This window comes from Lynx rufus, unplaced genomic scaffold (genome assembly GCF_022079265.1).
Source record: "Lynx rufus isolate CCGP_SWC_20201006 ecotype Redwood Valley unplaced genomic scaffold, mLynRuf1.p SCAF_24, whole genome shotgun sequence".
Lineage (NCBI taxonomy): Eukaryota > Metazoa > Chordata > Mammalia > Carnivora > Felidae > Lynx > Lynx rufus.
Genome location: NW_025814839.1, coordinates 16,202,995 through 16,218,582, shown reverse-complemented (window position 1 = coordinate 16,218,582; position 15,588 = coordinate 16,202,995). Strand labels below are relative to the sequence as shown.

Below are 15,588 nucleotides of genomic sequence, written 5' to 3'. Positions count from 1 at the left end.
CTGCAAAGGAAAGGCACATAGAGACCCCCTGCCCCCACCCCATCTTCCCACCCACTCACAAATGGGGAGACAAAGGAACCCTAGGAGACACACCAGGACGGCACCACTCACTCTTCTCTAACAGACTGACTTTGAAAATATCTCTGGAGCTCTGACAGTCTCCTTGGGTGGCTGCTTCCTAGCAGTGGCTCCTAGGAGCATGGGAAGAGGTGACCAGTGTCCTGAGGCTGGGTGTAGCATCCCACTCACCAGCCAAGGAATGTTAATTCTCTGAACTTTTGTAATGAAAGCAAGAGAGAAAGAAAGATAAAACACAGGGGATGGTGGTGGCGGGGGGGAAGCAGGGCAAGGGCACATAGGAGTTAAGTGGAAAACGAATGACACCTCTGGGCCTGGCCGACCCACACAGCATCCTTCTGCCCACAGACTCAAGCAGGCACAGATGAAAGAACTGCCAACTCTGGCACTCTGCAAAATTTCCAGTAGGTTTGACATAGGAGCCCAGAGTACGATGGTGTTCTCAGAGAGTGCTGGCCGTGGAATTTCATGATCCCCCTGCAAGGATGCATCACTGGGTCTGAACCACGTGCCATCTCACTCCCCACTCTTGGAGCAAGTTGCTCTGACAGCTGCAAACACTCTGGGTCGGCCTTTTATCACCACCTGAGCTGCCGTACCCAACTTTGTTATAGACTACCACTTCAGATAAAACCCATTAAGACCACACCCAACCTTCACATTTTTTTAAATGATTGGGAGGAAAACTTGCTCTTACTTCTATCATTAAAATAAACACATCTACTTAGTGGGCAAGAATGAGAACACAGATGAAAAAGTACTCCTTCTAATGAGTTACACTGGAAGGTGGAAATGGGGAAGGGACTGCTTGAAACACATAATGGGAAAATGTCTCACCATTGTCCCATACCATGCACTGATACACTGGGTCAAATGCCTGTCATATATTCTGAAGACATTACTGTCTTTCTCCTTGATGTCTTAAAATTTTGTTTTAAAATCACATTTAAAGGCTCCAAACATGCAGCAATAATACAAAAAAAAAAAAAAAAAAAAAGAAAAAGAAAAGAAAAGAAAAGAAAGAAATAAAAACAAATGAAAATAACACCACAACATTAAAAAGTGCAACTTACTTTGAATGGGGCCTGGACGGGCTCCTCTGGCACTAGTGACCCATAGTCACAGAGGGGAGAAAATGATGGGGAAAAGCCACACACACGCACACGCACACGCACACCCACACACACGATTCTGGGCAGACAGACTCAAAAGGATTAGGAAACACAACAGCTCATCTTTCCTCAACTACTGAAATGAGCTGGTGAGACCACAAAGAACAGGACGCCAGGTCCCCCTCCCTAGGCCACGTCTCTAAATAATCTTGGTCTAGCACCACCGTAAACAACGCAGAACTTTCACACGGACGTGCAAATGCTATGAGTCCTTGGAATTCTAGTGTTACTGAAGGTATGCTGAGTCTTCCTCCTGTGGATGGCGAGTGTGAGGAGGAGGGGGCCAGATGGTTTTCAGGACCATTTCCAGGAGAAAGGGAACATTCCTGAGGTTCAATACTCAGCAGGAGAAGTAGAGGACCCTCCTTCACCATTTCCTAAAAAGGTTGCACCTTAAAATAGGTAAAATCCACGGACTGCATTTTGAGTAGTTTGGGCGGTAGGGCAAAATTAGGCAACTTCTTCCAAGGAGCCTGGAAAATCTAAAATTGAGACCCCTAAACCAAACTGCTTCTCAACAACCAGATGATCGCTCCTGCTCCTCCTCTTCCTTGGCAAAAAAGGTCTCCAATTCCATTAGTTTCTGTATCAACAGAGCATCCAGCTCTCGACTCTGCAGAGCTGCCTTCTGGGCCCTGGTAAAGCTGCCTGCCACCTTGACTTTACCACGAGCTCTCCTCTTTCGTGGGACTGTAAAATCCTGAAATTCTAGAACTCGTTTTCTCTTCTGTTGGCTGATTGAGATTAGCGTACCATTTCGTTCCTTAGGTTCCTCAAAGATGGTCTCCAAACACCTAAGGGTGGAGCACAAAAAAAGAATCACCAATACAATGACTCACGTGGCCCATCTCCTGGGTCACCAACCCTTCTGGTCAACTGGGGCTAAAACAACTAATGACTACTTACTTGACTGCTTTCTCTGGCCAGTATCTTTTTATGTACGAAGAAAAATATGTATTTATGGATATGTAATATATGAACACCCAGTGAAAAAACTGACACTGAGCAAAAGGGTAAGGAATAAAGACCAGACCCCATAGGCAACACCAGCCACTTTTTTATGTATTCACAAAGTCATTCAATCAGAGACATGCATAAATAAGCATATATTACCAGAGATCAGCCCTTTTGTGTAAAGGGACAGGTAGGAAACATTTTTAAATTAATGAGCACATAGGACTCGATTATATTTTTTGTTTTTAAACAACCCTTTAAGAATATAGAAACCTTGGGGCGCCTGGGTGGCTCAGTCGGTTAAGCGTCCGACTTCAGCTCAGGTCACGATCTCACGCTCCGTGAGTTCGAGCCCCGCGTCGGGCTCTGGGCTGATGGCTCAGAGCCTGGAGCCTGCTTCCGATTCTGTGTCTCCCTCTCTCTCTGCCCCTCCCCCGTTCATGCTCTGTCTCTGTCTCAAAAATAAATAAACGTTAAAAAAAAATTAAAAAAAAAAAAAAGAATATAGAAACCTTTTTTTTTTTTTTTCTCACAGACGGTAACAAAAAAAGAAAGGAAATGGGCCACTCGCTGAATGTGGCCTATAGTCTGCTAACCCACAGCATATATCCTATATCCTCCACTTTGGTTTTCTTCTTGTGTTCAAATGGTAGCAAACCACATACACTGCCCTATACACTGTGCCTCTCTGATCTGTCAATAACTTATAAGATTATTCTAATTCAGTAAACAGGTATCTGATTCATTCCTTTTAATGGCTACAGTGTATTCCATTATAAGGCTGAATCATAATTCAATTTTAAGTTGTTTCCAATTGTTTCCTATTATTTAGCAATGCTGCAATGAATAATCTCGTACAAAGGTCTTAGAGCAAATGTTCACTTTACAGGATAAAATCCTAGAACTCTCCTGCTACAACCTGGACACAACAGGAATTTAATAAATGTTCCCTGACTTGAACTGAATTCACACTCAAAGGTAGCCATGTGAAACACCGTCTGTGTTTGGATTTGTAATCATATCTGAAGATCAATGATTACTAGTCCTGAAAAGGACAGCTAGGTTTTTGCTAAAAACACAAGTACAAACTGAAAGGAAGTGGTGTTTTCTGTACCTACCTAACTCATCACACATTTCTGTCCCATCCTACCACCAACCCCAGTTCAAGCGCTGGGAACTAAAAATACCAATTCTAGTTATTTCCAATAACTTCCTTTCTAAAGTGAATGGATTGGAGATTTGCATCGATCATTTCAGAAGCCCTCCCAGTCTATTCACTCCTACTCATGTACCCACCTGTTTGCAGGAGGAGACTTATAATTCTTGTTGGTATATATTTCTTCTAAACTAAACTCCTTTTTCTTTAATCTGAAAAGAGAATAAAATAAATTCTTCGTGTTCTCTTAAGAGAAATAAAATTGGCTTCCCAACTTGATGAGTCATTTTCTTACAGGCCCTCTGGATTGAGATTGATCGATTGATTTTTTTTTTTTAATGTTTATTTTTCAGAGACAGCAAGACAGTGCGAGCATGCACAAGCAGGAGAGGTGCAGAAAGAGAGGCAGACAGAGGATCCCAAGTAGGCTCTGCACTGACAGCAGAAAGCCTTACATGGGGCTAGAACCCACAAGCCACGAGATCGTAACTTGAGCCGAAGCTGGACCTTTAACTGATTGAGCCACCCAGGTGCCCCTGCAATGAATTTTGGATGTGTCTCACGTGCACAACATGTACCAGATTTTCTTTTCTAGGCTGCCAATCTTCAGCTTTGTGAAATTTAGTCCATTTATACTTACTGGCAATGATATAGCTGTATTTGTATCTACTATTCATATTTTATAGCTTCTTTTACCTTTTCAATATTTCTTTTCTTCTCCTTAACTGACTGCTGTTCACTTCTCTTTTATCCCCCTTTCCTGGCTTGGAAATTATACACTTCTCTTTCAGTGGTTGGCAAGAATTTTAAGAAGTTTTCTTAACTTGGAAACTGGAGTGCATCAATATTTTTACCCTTCTCCCAAACATCAGTCCCTGGAACTTTTAATTCCAATCAATACCATCTCAATTTATACATTACTAGTGTTCTATTTTGTCTCCTTTTTTATTTTGTCATTTATTTGAAGAAACCAGATTGTCTGACCTGTGGCTTCCCCAGTCTATATTATGATTACACCCACAAAATATTATTTAACCCGTTCCTCTGAACCAAACATATGGAAAATATTACAGGTATTTCCTATAGATTGACAATTAGATATAAGAGGCATAATCAGATTTATGTGTTTTGATAGGAAGATTTTTATTTTCTTCTTCTTCTTCTTGTTTAATGTTTACTTATTTTTGAGAGAGAGAGACAGAGCATGGGCAGGGGAGGGGCAGAGAAAGAGGGAGACACAATCTAAACAAGCTCCAGGCTCTGAGCTGTCAGCACAGAGCCTGATGTGGGGCCCTAACCCATGAACTATGAGATCATGACCTGAGCCAAAGTTGGATGCTTAATTGACTGAGCCACCCAGGCACCCCGATAGGAAGATTTTTAGATGGTGGTGTATACTTTCATCCCGAGGGAAAGGATACCTGTTGTTGATCTTTTTAAAATATTACTAGTCACTGAAGAACACTGACTATATTTATTACTTCTTTAGGGCCATACTTAATGATAGTCTAGCACTCCTTCTCAATTCATTTGGTAGAATTCTTCTGTCTAAATTGAAACTTCATGTTCATCCATTACTTAGTAACCCTGTAGTACACTTTGCACAGGAAAAACAGCTCATGCTTGGTTCTTTCCCTTTATTTACTGATTTCCAAACAATTACATGGTTCTCTAATCTCATCCAAATATGGCCAATGGATTGTTTTAAAAGTGTCATTATAGGGGTGCCTGGGTGGTTCAGTCGGTTAAGCATCCAACTTCAGCCCAGGTCATGATCTCACAGTCCGTTGAGTTCGAGCCCTGTGTTGGGCTCTGTGCTGAAAGCTCAGAGCCTGGAGCCTGCTTCAGATTTTGTGTCTCCCTCTCTCTCTGCCCCTCCCCTGCTCATGTTCTGTCTCAAAAATAAATAAAAACATTAAAAAAAATTTTTTTTAAAGTGTCATTATAAACTATTCCATTTAAACATATTTCTTATGCTCCAATCTGTTGCAGTTATTATTCTTTTTGATGCTCTGTTTCATCTGTGGCCAGTGGGAGTTCCAAATTGGTTTCTGAGTCTCTTTGACATGACTTTAGTAGTTTTTGAGAACTTCATCACTTTCTGGTAGGACAAGATATTCTACACTCATCTTGTGCATTTCCTGCTGTAGACCTTTGATCAGTCCTCAAAGAGTTTTGGTTGACATACCATAAAACTTAACCTTTTATTTACTCATTTGTTTATGAGTATACTCAATTCATTTGTTTATTATTCATCGTTGCTACGATGTGGAAGATAATAGCTTCAACCCTCAGGTCACCACACTTATATCAGTAGAAACTTACTGTGATAACTTTTATATTAACTATTAATAGTGTTAACTTATCACCACAAAGTTTCTGTATTTTAAACCTGTTTCATTCAGATAAGAAAAGCAGAGTCTGAAGAGCATGTTAATTAACTTTTTGGTGTCATGTTTTAGTTTCTTTATGAGAATCTTAACTGAGATTCGGTTTGGTTCAATTCCAATTCAGCAAAGAACATGCTTGTGGAAAATATACATAAATAATAATATGTATACAAAAGTTCATAGTGACTTAGCACTGGCGTTCCAAAAGAGGACAACTACTTTGCTTCTGAGCAGAAGCAACTGCTACATTAAAGATGTTGGATGGGCAGTCCGAGAGTGAAAGATGAGCCTCCCAGTTATTCTGACTTGCAAATCAGGGTAGTATGTATCCACATTGTTTCTGGACTGAGGTGAAGGTCTGTGAGCAGAGCTCAGATTCTGGAATTTCTGGCCTCTCAACAAACTGGCTTCTTCAGCGAGACTACATTCACTGGAATGGCACAGTCTGCCTCAAAAGCACAGACACTTTCCGTGGAAAGCCCATCTTGCCCAGGGTGATTTTGGAGAAAGTCTACATTTGAGTGTCTTCCATCTGCTGGGTCCTCTCTCCCTCATCACTTGATCTGTTTTTACGATTTCCATCATAAGGAAGGCAGTTTCAGAGCTAACATCAAAAACTCTTTGCATAAGGTGTGGTCTTGAGCCAGAGATATGCTGATATATACCCTAAGCAGAATATAGCAACAATTTTTGAAGGTATCTGTTTTCTGGCCTAGAAAATGACCAGGAGACACTTAATACCTAAGATGACCAACTGCTTCTTGAGTAACAATGGCTTTTATACTCTCAGGTAGAGAGAACAAATCTATAAATATGGCCAAAGAGAAAACATCAGGCATTTGGGGGTGGGTTCAAATTCTGATTTTGAGCAACCATGTCTCTCATTTACAAATGTTTATAGCAGTCATGGCTGCAGGGGGCACCTGGGTGGCTCAGTCGGTTAAACGTCCGACTTCGGCTCAGGTCACAATCTCACAGACCGTGAGTTCGAGCCCCGCGTCGGGCTCTGGGCTGATGGCTCAGAGCCTGGAGCCTGCTTCCGATTCTGTGTCTCCCTCTCTCTCTGCCCCTCCCCCATTCATGCTCTGTCTCTCTCTGTCCCCAAAATAAATAAATGTTAAAAAAAAGAAAAAAAAAAGAAGTCATGGCTGCAGAAGTGGTCTATATAAAATAGAAGTCTTAGGGAATTTCTATTCCCCTGAAACTATTTTACACAAATGACAGCACTCTATAGACAATTTTGGCTCTAGCATAACATTATCTTAAGATACTGATTATACAAATATATAAAGCAGTGCATCTTGTTTTGTGTGTGTTGTGTGTTTTTTAATTTTAGAGAAAGAGAGAGCATGTGCGAGCAGGAAAGAATCTTAAGCAGGATCCACACTCAGTGCAGAGCCCAACACAGGGCTCAATCCCACAACCCTAGGATCATGACTTGAGCCGAAATCAAGAGTCTGCCTGGGACTTTCTCTCCCTCTCTCTCTGCTCCTCATCCTCTTGTGCATTCTCACTCTCTCAGAATAAATAAATAAGCATTAAAAAAAACAAAAAACAAACAAAAAAACAACAATGAAATTTCCTGTGGGCAGGGGCGGCTGGCTAGCTTAGTCAGTGGAGCATGCAACTCTTGATCTCAGGGCCGAGTTCGAGCCCCACGTTGAAGTTGGAGTTTACATAAAAAAACAAAATTCCTATGGTTTTGTCAAGTATTCTTACAGTCTGATTTGTTTCTACTTAAATTTGATTCATTTGGGATTTCTTCTGGTGAAAGGTCTAAGGTACAGATCCAACTTTATTACTCTTAAACTGGCTACCCAGTTGCCCCAATAGCACTTTACTGAACAGTCAGTCCATCTTTTTACCACTAATTTGAGGGGACACCTTTGTCACATTCTATATTTCTCTATGTAGTCATGTCTACTTCTGGACTTTCTATTTTGTTTTACCAATTTGTATGTTTCTGCTGTGGCATCACACTTCTATTTACTTACTTATAATACATATATATATATATATATATATATATATATATATATATTTTTTTTTTTTTTTTTTAATGTTTATTTTTGAGAGAGAGAGACAAACAGACACAGAGTCTTAAGCAGGCTCCAGGCTCTGAGCTGTCAGTGCAGGGCTCAATGTGGGATCTGAACCCACGAACCATGTGACCATGACCTGAGCTGGAGTCAGAAGCTTAACCAACTGAGCCACGCAGGCATCCGAGCTTACAATATGTTTTAATGTCTCTTAGGATTAACACCTCTCCCATTTCACTCCTTTTCTGAATTTTCCTGGCTATTCTTGCTTCTTTATTTTTCCATGTTAACTCTGACTGTGTGAAACATAAACCTTTCCATTTATTCAAATCTCTTCAGCTCTTGGTCGAGTGAATATATTCAAAGTTTTGTTTACTGGCATGCGCCAGTTATATTATAACTTCTTAGCTCAAAATGTACCCTCCAGAACCTGCTCTGTGAAAATGGAATCCTGGACTCTTGAAGCATTTCTTCTTTACAGTAAGTATGATGCTAAAAGCTCCGGCAAAAGAAGGCATTGGGGGAACACTGCTAAGAGGAAAGGAGCTTCTCTTCCTGATTCTGGTGAACTTTTCCCCCCCATCACTGGTGTATGTTTGTTGGCGTGTCAGGAGGGGGTCATTTGGAGGGGGCTCTGCCCTAGCTGTGTGGCCAGAGTATGTAGTCCCTCAGTGCTCTGGCAACCCTAGACTGGTGATCATGCCACATGCTTCCTGACACATGTGGGGCACTCCAGGCCATAAGCTTATACCCCAACCTCCTGAGGGCTGTTTCCTGTGGCCCTCCTGAAGGAAACACCACATGCTCCAAGCATTACATCCACAGAGGCACCCCTAGTCCCTCTGCATGCCTGCCTGCCTCAGCTCATCTGCACCCTAGAAGTTGTTTGCTATTTCCTGCTTGCCTAGATCTGGCCTTAGCAACCCAGCCATCGAATGGGCTGCACCCATACCCTCACGAACAAAGTCAAAATGCCAACATAGAGGAGGTGGCCCCCTTCCAAGTTTGTCCTACCTTGAGTACTTTCCCTCAGTCTTAGGGTGCCCTTCAGAATACTCTGTACATCTTTACGGTTACTCTATTATATTAAAGTTCCCTTATTTGGGGATCCTGGTTGGCTCAATTGGTTAAGTGTCTGACTCTTGGTTTCAGCTTAGGTCATGATCTCATGGTTTGTGGGTCTGAGCTCCGCATCAGGCTCCACGCTGGCAATGCAGAGTGTACTTGGGATTCTCTCTCTCTCCTTCTCTCTCTGCCCTTCCCTCCCCTCAAAATAAATAAATAAACTTAAAAAAAAATTATTAAGGGGCGCCTGAGTGGCTCAATTGGTTAAGTGTCTAACCAGCTCAGGTCATGATCTCACAGTTCGTGAGTTTGAGACCCACACTGGGTTCTCTGCTGTCAGCACAGAGCTCACTTGGGATCCTCTGTCTCCCCTCTCTCTGCTTCTCCCCTGCTTGTTCTCTCTCTCTCTCTGAGAATAAAGAAACATTTAAAAAAAAGTTTTAAAAAATTATTAAAAAAAAAAAAGTTCCCCTATTTAAAATACTATGTAGTTTGCGGGGGACTTGGGTGGCTCAATTGGTTGAGCATCCAACTCTTCATTTCGGCTCAGGTCATGATCCCAGGGTTGTGGGACTGAATCCCATGTCAGGCTCTGTGCTGAGTGTGAAGCCTGCTTGATTAAGATTCTCTCTCTTTCTCCCTCTGCCCCTCTCCCTTGCTCAAGCTCTCTAAGATAAAACTGACAAATAAAATAAAATACTGTGTAGTTTGTCTCCTGATTGGACCCTGACTGACACATGACTCCCCGGAGCTAAATAAGGTTGCTACTAAATACCCTAGACCAGTGGTATTCACACTAGGGTACCAAGACATGCCAGAGTACATGGAATCCCACTTTTAGGGGAATCAATCTCCCAATCTTTAATTTCCTAGAAGTCATATGTTTGAACATTCATGCAGATTTCTCCATTTCGACAAATTGTTGGGAGAGATGTTGTATTATTTTAAAAGTAGGCTTCACACCCGGCACGGAGCCCAAAGCAGGGCTTGAACTCACGACCCTGAGATTAAGACCTGAACTGAGACCAAGAGTCGGATGCCTAATCAACTGAACCACCCAGGTGCCCCTTGCACAAATTCTTTCAGAACAGCACCTATACACCCTGAACTCTGCTTTGGTATATGAAACAAATAACTAATCTTGCTAAGCTCACTTAGTAAGTAATGAAATTACTGTAAACCTGTATTGGACTTGTCTTTCCCCATTAGGTATAGTTCCCATCACATACAAGAGAGGAGTGGCCTCAGAAATAGGATACTTTGGGTGGTGTCAGAATATTCAGATTTCAAATATGTTTTGGAATGGGTTTGTCAGAGTGACTTTGCCTCATTTATCTCCCGATTGTCATCAAACAATGCCTCCTGGCCCTACTTATGAAAGAGAGCTTCAAATATCAATAGTCTGCTCATGTATTTAATTGTACCCTATGTTTTTTCCAAACTATTCTCAATTCTCATTGACAGTCTGTTATCACTTAGAAAGAAAAGTTCCACTCAGCCAATCCTTTCCTTCCTTTTTAAAACATATAACTGAGGGGTGCCTGGGTGGCTCAGCTGGTTAAGCGTCGACTTAGGCTCAGGTCATGACCTCGCCCCATGTAGGGCTCTGTGCTGACAGCTCAGAGCCTGAAGTCTGCTTTGGATTCTGTGTCTCCCTCTCTCTCTGCCCCTCCCCCACTTGAAAAAATTTAAAAAACAACACACATATAACTGAAATGTTTACTAGGACTATCAAACATTTGAAGATGAAGTGTGTAAAACCCACAGATGAAAAATTTTAAGTAATTTCACTCAGTTAAGGGATAAACTTTTAACAAATTATATAAAGAAAGATTTAATCCAATTATTTAATCCTTACATTATTTCATCTTATAAAATGTTATAACTTCTACTGTTAACAGCAAAAATTATGATACTGCCATGTCAGTTGGTTTCATAATACACTATTCTCCTACATTAAACACTGAAGCAATCCTAAGATTTACATAAATTAATAGCTTTATTTCTGATTTTTTATGACTCTTAATTATTCCAGAAGTCCAATAACAGAGTTTGTTTCATGCATGCATACACATTTACTGAAGCAATATCATGCTTTCTACCATATTCCTCACTTTGTAATTTATTATTCTAGCTACACATTAGTTTGTTACAAATTCAGGATGAGAAATAGCATTATCATGTTGTTTTAATAATGAATTATTAAAATGAATAAATTAATTATATTTGTTGCATATGATTTTAATTTTGACTTATGGCTTTCACAAATCTACCTTACAATAAGTTATAAGGATGTGTTCCATATAATAAGGAGTAAGATGTGTTCCATAGTTTATTTCTCAATGGTTTGTATGGTTTTCTTAAAGGTGCAGATCAACACATTTACCTGAGTTGGAAAACAAAAGTTAGGAAGAATAATTTGGCAGATGGGCTTGAGTAACAAAAACTGCTTTTGCCAATTAAGTTAATATGTCAAGGGGTAGGGGGATGTGGAAAATGGGTGAAGGGGAGTGGGAGATACAGGCCTCCAGTTATGGAATAAGTCACAAGGATAAAAGGTACAGCGCAGGGAATACAGTCAATGGCATTATAATAGTACTGTACTATCGCTTCTCGGCCTTTTGGCTAAGATCAAGTGTAATAGTACTATACTAGTGACAGATGGTAGCTACACTTGTGGGTAGCACCATATATTGTATAGACCTACTGAATCACTATGTTGTACACCTGAAACTAATGTAACATTGTGTCAAGTATATCTATTTTAAAAGTATTTATTTATTTATTTATTTATTTTTAACGTTTATTTATTTTTGAGACAGAGCATGAACGGGGGAGGGTCAGAGAGAGAGGGAGACACAGAATCTGAAACAGGCTCCAGGCTATGAGCTGTCAGCACAGAGCCCGACGCGGGGCTCAAACTCACGGACCATGAGATCATGACCTGAGCTGAAGTCGGCCGCTTAACCGACTGAGCCACCCAGGCGCCCCAAAGTTTTTATTTATTTTGAGAGAGAGAGTGTGAGTGGGGCAGGAGCAGAGAGAGGAGAGAGAATCCCAAACAGGCTCCACACTGCTAGTGCGAAGCCTGACTTAGGGCTCAAACTCATGAACCACGAGACCATGACCTGAGCTGAAATCATGAATCAGATGCTTAACTAACAGAGCCACCCAGGCGCTCCCATTGTGTCAAGTATATTAAAAAAAGAAAGAAAGAAAAAGAAAAAAAGTTACATGTCAAGGTTTTTTGATAAATATAATGCATTAAATCTATAACTTGAAGATTTTTTGACAAAAGAGTATCTGAATAGCTCATCAAAAGATATCTTAGGCAAAGGTTTATTAAAAATCTTATTTCTTCAACCCCTTTCACTATATTAGATTAAAGTTATCTCTAAGTGAAAGACCAACATACAAATTATTAGGCATTTGACACTTACTGGTCAGATCTTTTTGGTGTACTGCCCATACAATGAGATACTTGCTCCTTTAATGTCTGGTAACAGAACCTATGTAAATCAGCACTTTTCAATCCTTTGCTTTCAAAAAAATAGGTGATAAATCATTAAATATAATTTGATGATAGATCACTGTGTGATTTTTTGGCACTTACTTGAAAGAAGTTCAAAGGACTGAATGTCATTACTATATTAAAACTTTCTCCACTCCCAACTACTTACTTATACATAAAAGATTTTTTAGAACTTCTATCTACATATACATGCAAGATAGAATACATCTGATTCTGAATCCTATTTCATTCACTAGTAGTAAGTACTATTCAACCTAGGATATCTGAAATATTTTAAACATTTCTCTTATAAAGACTTGATAGGATGATCAATAAAAGCAGTGTGAGATAAAAATATATTAAGACAAGACCACTTGGGAAAAGTGGAACGTCATAATTGATCATAGTAACAGTAACTATTGCATTTGTGTTGTGTGAAGCAATACAATAGGTACCAGTACACATTTTTTTCCTTTTTCTTTTTAAAAGTAGGCTCCATGCCCAATGGGGAGGCTTCAACTTGAACCCTTGAAGAGTTGTAGGCTCTACCAACTGAGCCAGTCAGGTGCCCCCACATTTTTTACTCAATTGGACTGCATAGTAATCTTAAGTGTTGGGAATTCTTACCCACATTTTACAGATGTGTTCTTGACACTCAGGAAATTTCAATAATTTACCCTGGGGTTACTAAGGAACCAGTGTTAGGCTTCCATTTGCCAATGAGAAATGGAGTGAAAACCACCACAAGAGAATATAACTCTGGAGATCTTCTTAAAATACTTATAATTTCATAGTGTGTCTGTATAGTACATATTACAACAAATACATAATTTGTTAATTTTTTCTTTCTACTTCTCTTTATAGGATTAGCAAATTATCTCTGTCATAAAAAATAAATCTTGGGGCGCCTGGGTGGCTCAGTCGGTTGAGCGTCCGACTTCGGCTCAGGTCATGATCTCGCGGTCTGTGAGTTAGAGCCCCGTGTCGGACTCTGTGCTGACAGCTTGGAGCCCGGAGCCTGCTTCGGATTCTGTGTCTCCCTCTCTCTCTGCCCCTCCCCCACTCATGCTCTGTCTCTCTCTGTCAAAAATAAACAAATACTAAAAAAATTAAAAAAAAAAAAAAAATCTTTAGAAGCCAAGTTTTTAAAGGTCATGATATAGACCATAGCATGGATTTGGCATTTTCTGGAAGGAAGGAAGGAAGGAAGGAAGGAAGGAAGGAAGGAAGGAAGGAAGGAAGGAAGGAAGGGAGGAAGGAAGGAAGGAAGGAATTTAACTTCTTTCCCTCATGACCTTTAGGTCCCTCCTCAACTTTGCATATAGAATGCTGTGAGCTTGGGCTGTGGGGTCAGGTAAAACCTGTGTGAGACGGAAACCACCTGTGCCATGACTGATACATGGCCTAACACAGGTGTCATAACCACTCAGCCTCAGCACCCTCATCAAAACTTGGGGGTGACAATAGTGCTTACCTCCCAACACCACTGGGGGATGACCAGACTATGTATGCAAAGGGACAGCATAATATCTGGCATAGTGAGCTTGATAAAAATGATTAAGAATGCATTACAAAATCCCTGGCACATAAACCTCTGGCCACATTACCAATTAATTCTTTTGGATAACTTCCTAGAAGTATGATAAATAGCTCAGAGTATATAATTATTTAAAAGCTCATTATATTGTGCCAAACAATTTTCCAAAAATGTGAACCTATGTGTATTAGAGAAGGAACTCACCTTTTGGGTCGAGGAAGGCCCATGGGGGTAAGATTAGGGTCTGGTTTAGGAATGGTTTTCCGGATACGAATCTGTGAGACTTTCTTTGGCCTCTTCTCTGGCTCAGCCTATTTTTAAGGGTTAAGAAGAAAGACGGTCAAGTTATAAGACATTTAAAATACATGAAGTCTCTTTTGACACTCAAGATTTTACTTCCTCAGTTTATAGATGGCTCTAGTAAGTAGTTTATGACAAAGCTCCCCTTACTCCCGCTAACAGTGTTTTCAACAACCGCTCCCTTTATACTATTGGAAGAGAATCACCCATTCAGCTCAGATATTGAGATTAGCAATATGAAAGTCTATCAACTGCTGGAGACAGAGACAGTTTGCAAAATTGAAGAACATCATTGTTCACTCATCTTTGAATGCATGAAGCACCTCGTTGGTCCAACTCACTCTCTAAACCCTGTTAAATGTTATCATCAAGAAAAAAGGATCTGGAAAACAATGCAGATTAAGAGACCCAGTGTAGCTTTGGTGGCTAAGGAGAAAAACTCCTGCCTTGGTAATCTTCAGCACTCAGCTGAAGCTAACGGTGATAAGGAAAGACACTCAGAGGCCTGTGTACCAATCATGTGATCTGTAGTCCTCAGTGGACATGCCCAGTAGCACTCACAACTCCACCAGCACTTTACATTTACCTCCTTCTGTTCTGGAGGGCTGCTCTGTGGATGGGGGCATGCTGCTGCCACATCATCTAGCTCATCAAATCCAGGAACCGGGAACTCGGAGGCTGAAAGCAGGAGCTTGGTGACAGCTGAGTCTGTTACTAAGCAAGACTTTGGTACCAAGGCAGGGAACGGAGGCTCTAGTCTAGCACCATGGACAGAAAAACAGAGAAGAAAATATGAGATGGGTTTCACTTTCTATCTTGGCACATTCAACTTCTTAACATCAGACTAAGGTTGAAGATCTTCCCTCTTTCAGCAATGACATTTCCAGTCAACCTGTTTTCTAGTTCCTTCTGGACACCTCCTATGTCTACATATGTAAAAACTTCCAAGAATGCAATCAATTTCATTGGTATGGAGCAGTTTTATAAGGAAAAATATAAAAGGACAGACTTTTTGGAAGAAAAAGACATTTAGTGAACTGAACAATGAACTGTGCTCAGATGAGATCAATCTCATCCAGACAATGAAGTCGGTTGCATGATTAAGAAATAGCTTGAGAGGCAACTTGTAGTACAATGAGCTGACTAGTTTGTCTTTTTTTTTCTAGCTAGTATTGATTACATATTCTTAGTTAATACTTATAAAACATGCCTGAATCCTGGACCAGGTTTAGGAGAACAAGACATCAGAATCATGCTACACCAGACCCATACCATCAGCTAGTGTGCTCTCTCAGGTGCTGTGCTCGCTTGCACATTCACTTTCCTCTCTCTCTCTCTCTCTCTCTCTCTCTCTCACACACACACACACACACACACTCTGCAAGC

At 40.6% G+C, this 15,588-nt stretch overlaps 1 protein-coding gene across 6 annotated transcripts in view; it reads right to left on the bottom strand.

The window, feature by feature from the left end:
* Positions 1-1,062: 1,062 nt before the first annotated feature.
* PRR14L (proline rich 14 like) overlaps positions 1,063-15,588 on the bottom strand; it is a 56,465-nt gene continuing 41,939 nt past the window's right edge. For all 6 annotated transcript variants that reach the window (XM_047087966.1, XM_047087962.1, XM_047087965.1 and 3 more), the window contains 4 exons: positions 14,789-14,960; positions 14,107-14,213; positions 3,501-3,572; positions 1,063-2,044 (listed from right to left, as the gene is read on the bottom strand). In XM_047087966.1, coding sequence (XP_046943922.1) covers positions 1,765-2,044; positions 3,501-3,572; positions 14,107-14,213; positions 14,789-14,960 — 631 coding nt within the window. In that variant the 3' untranslated portion in view covers positions 1,063-1,764. The remainder of the gene's footprint in view (positions 2,045-3,500; positions 3,573-14,106; positions 14,214-14,788; positions 14,961-15,588) is intronic.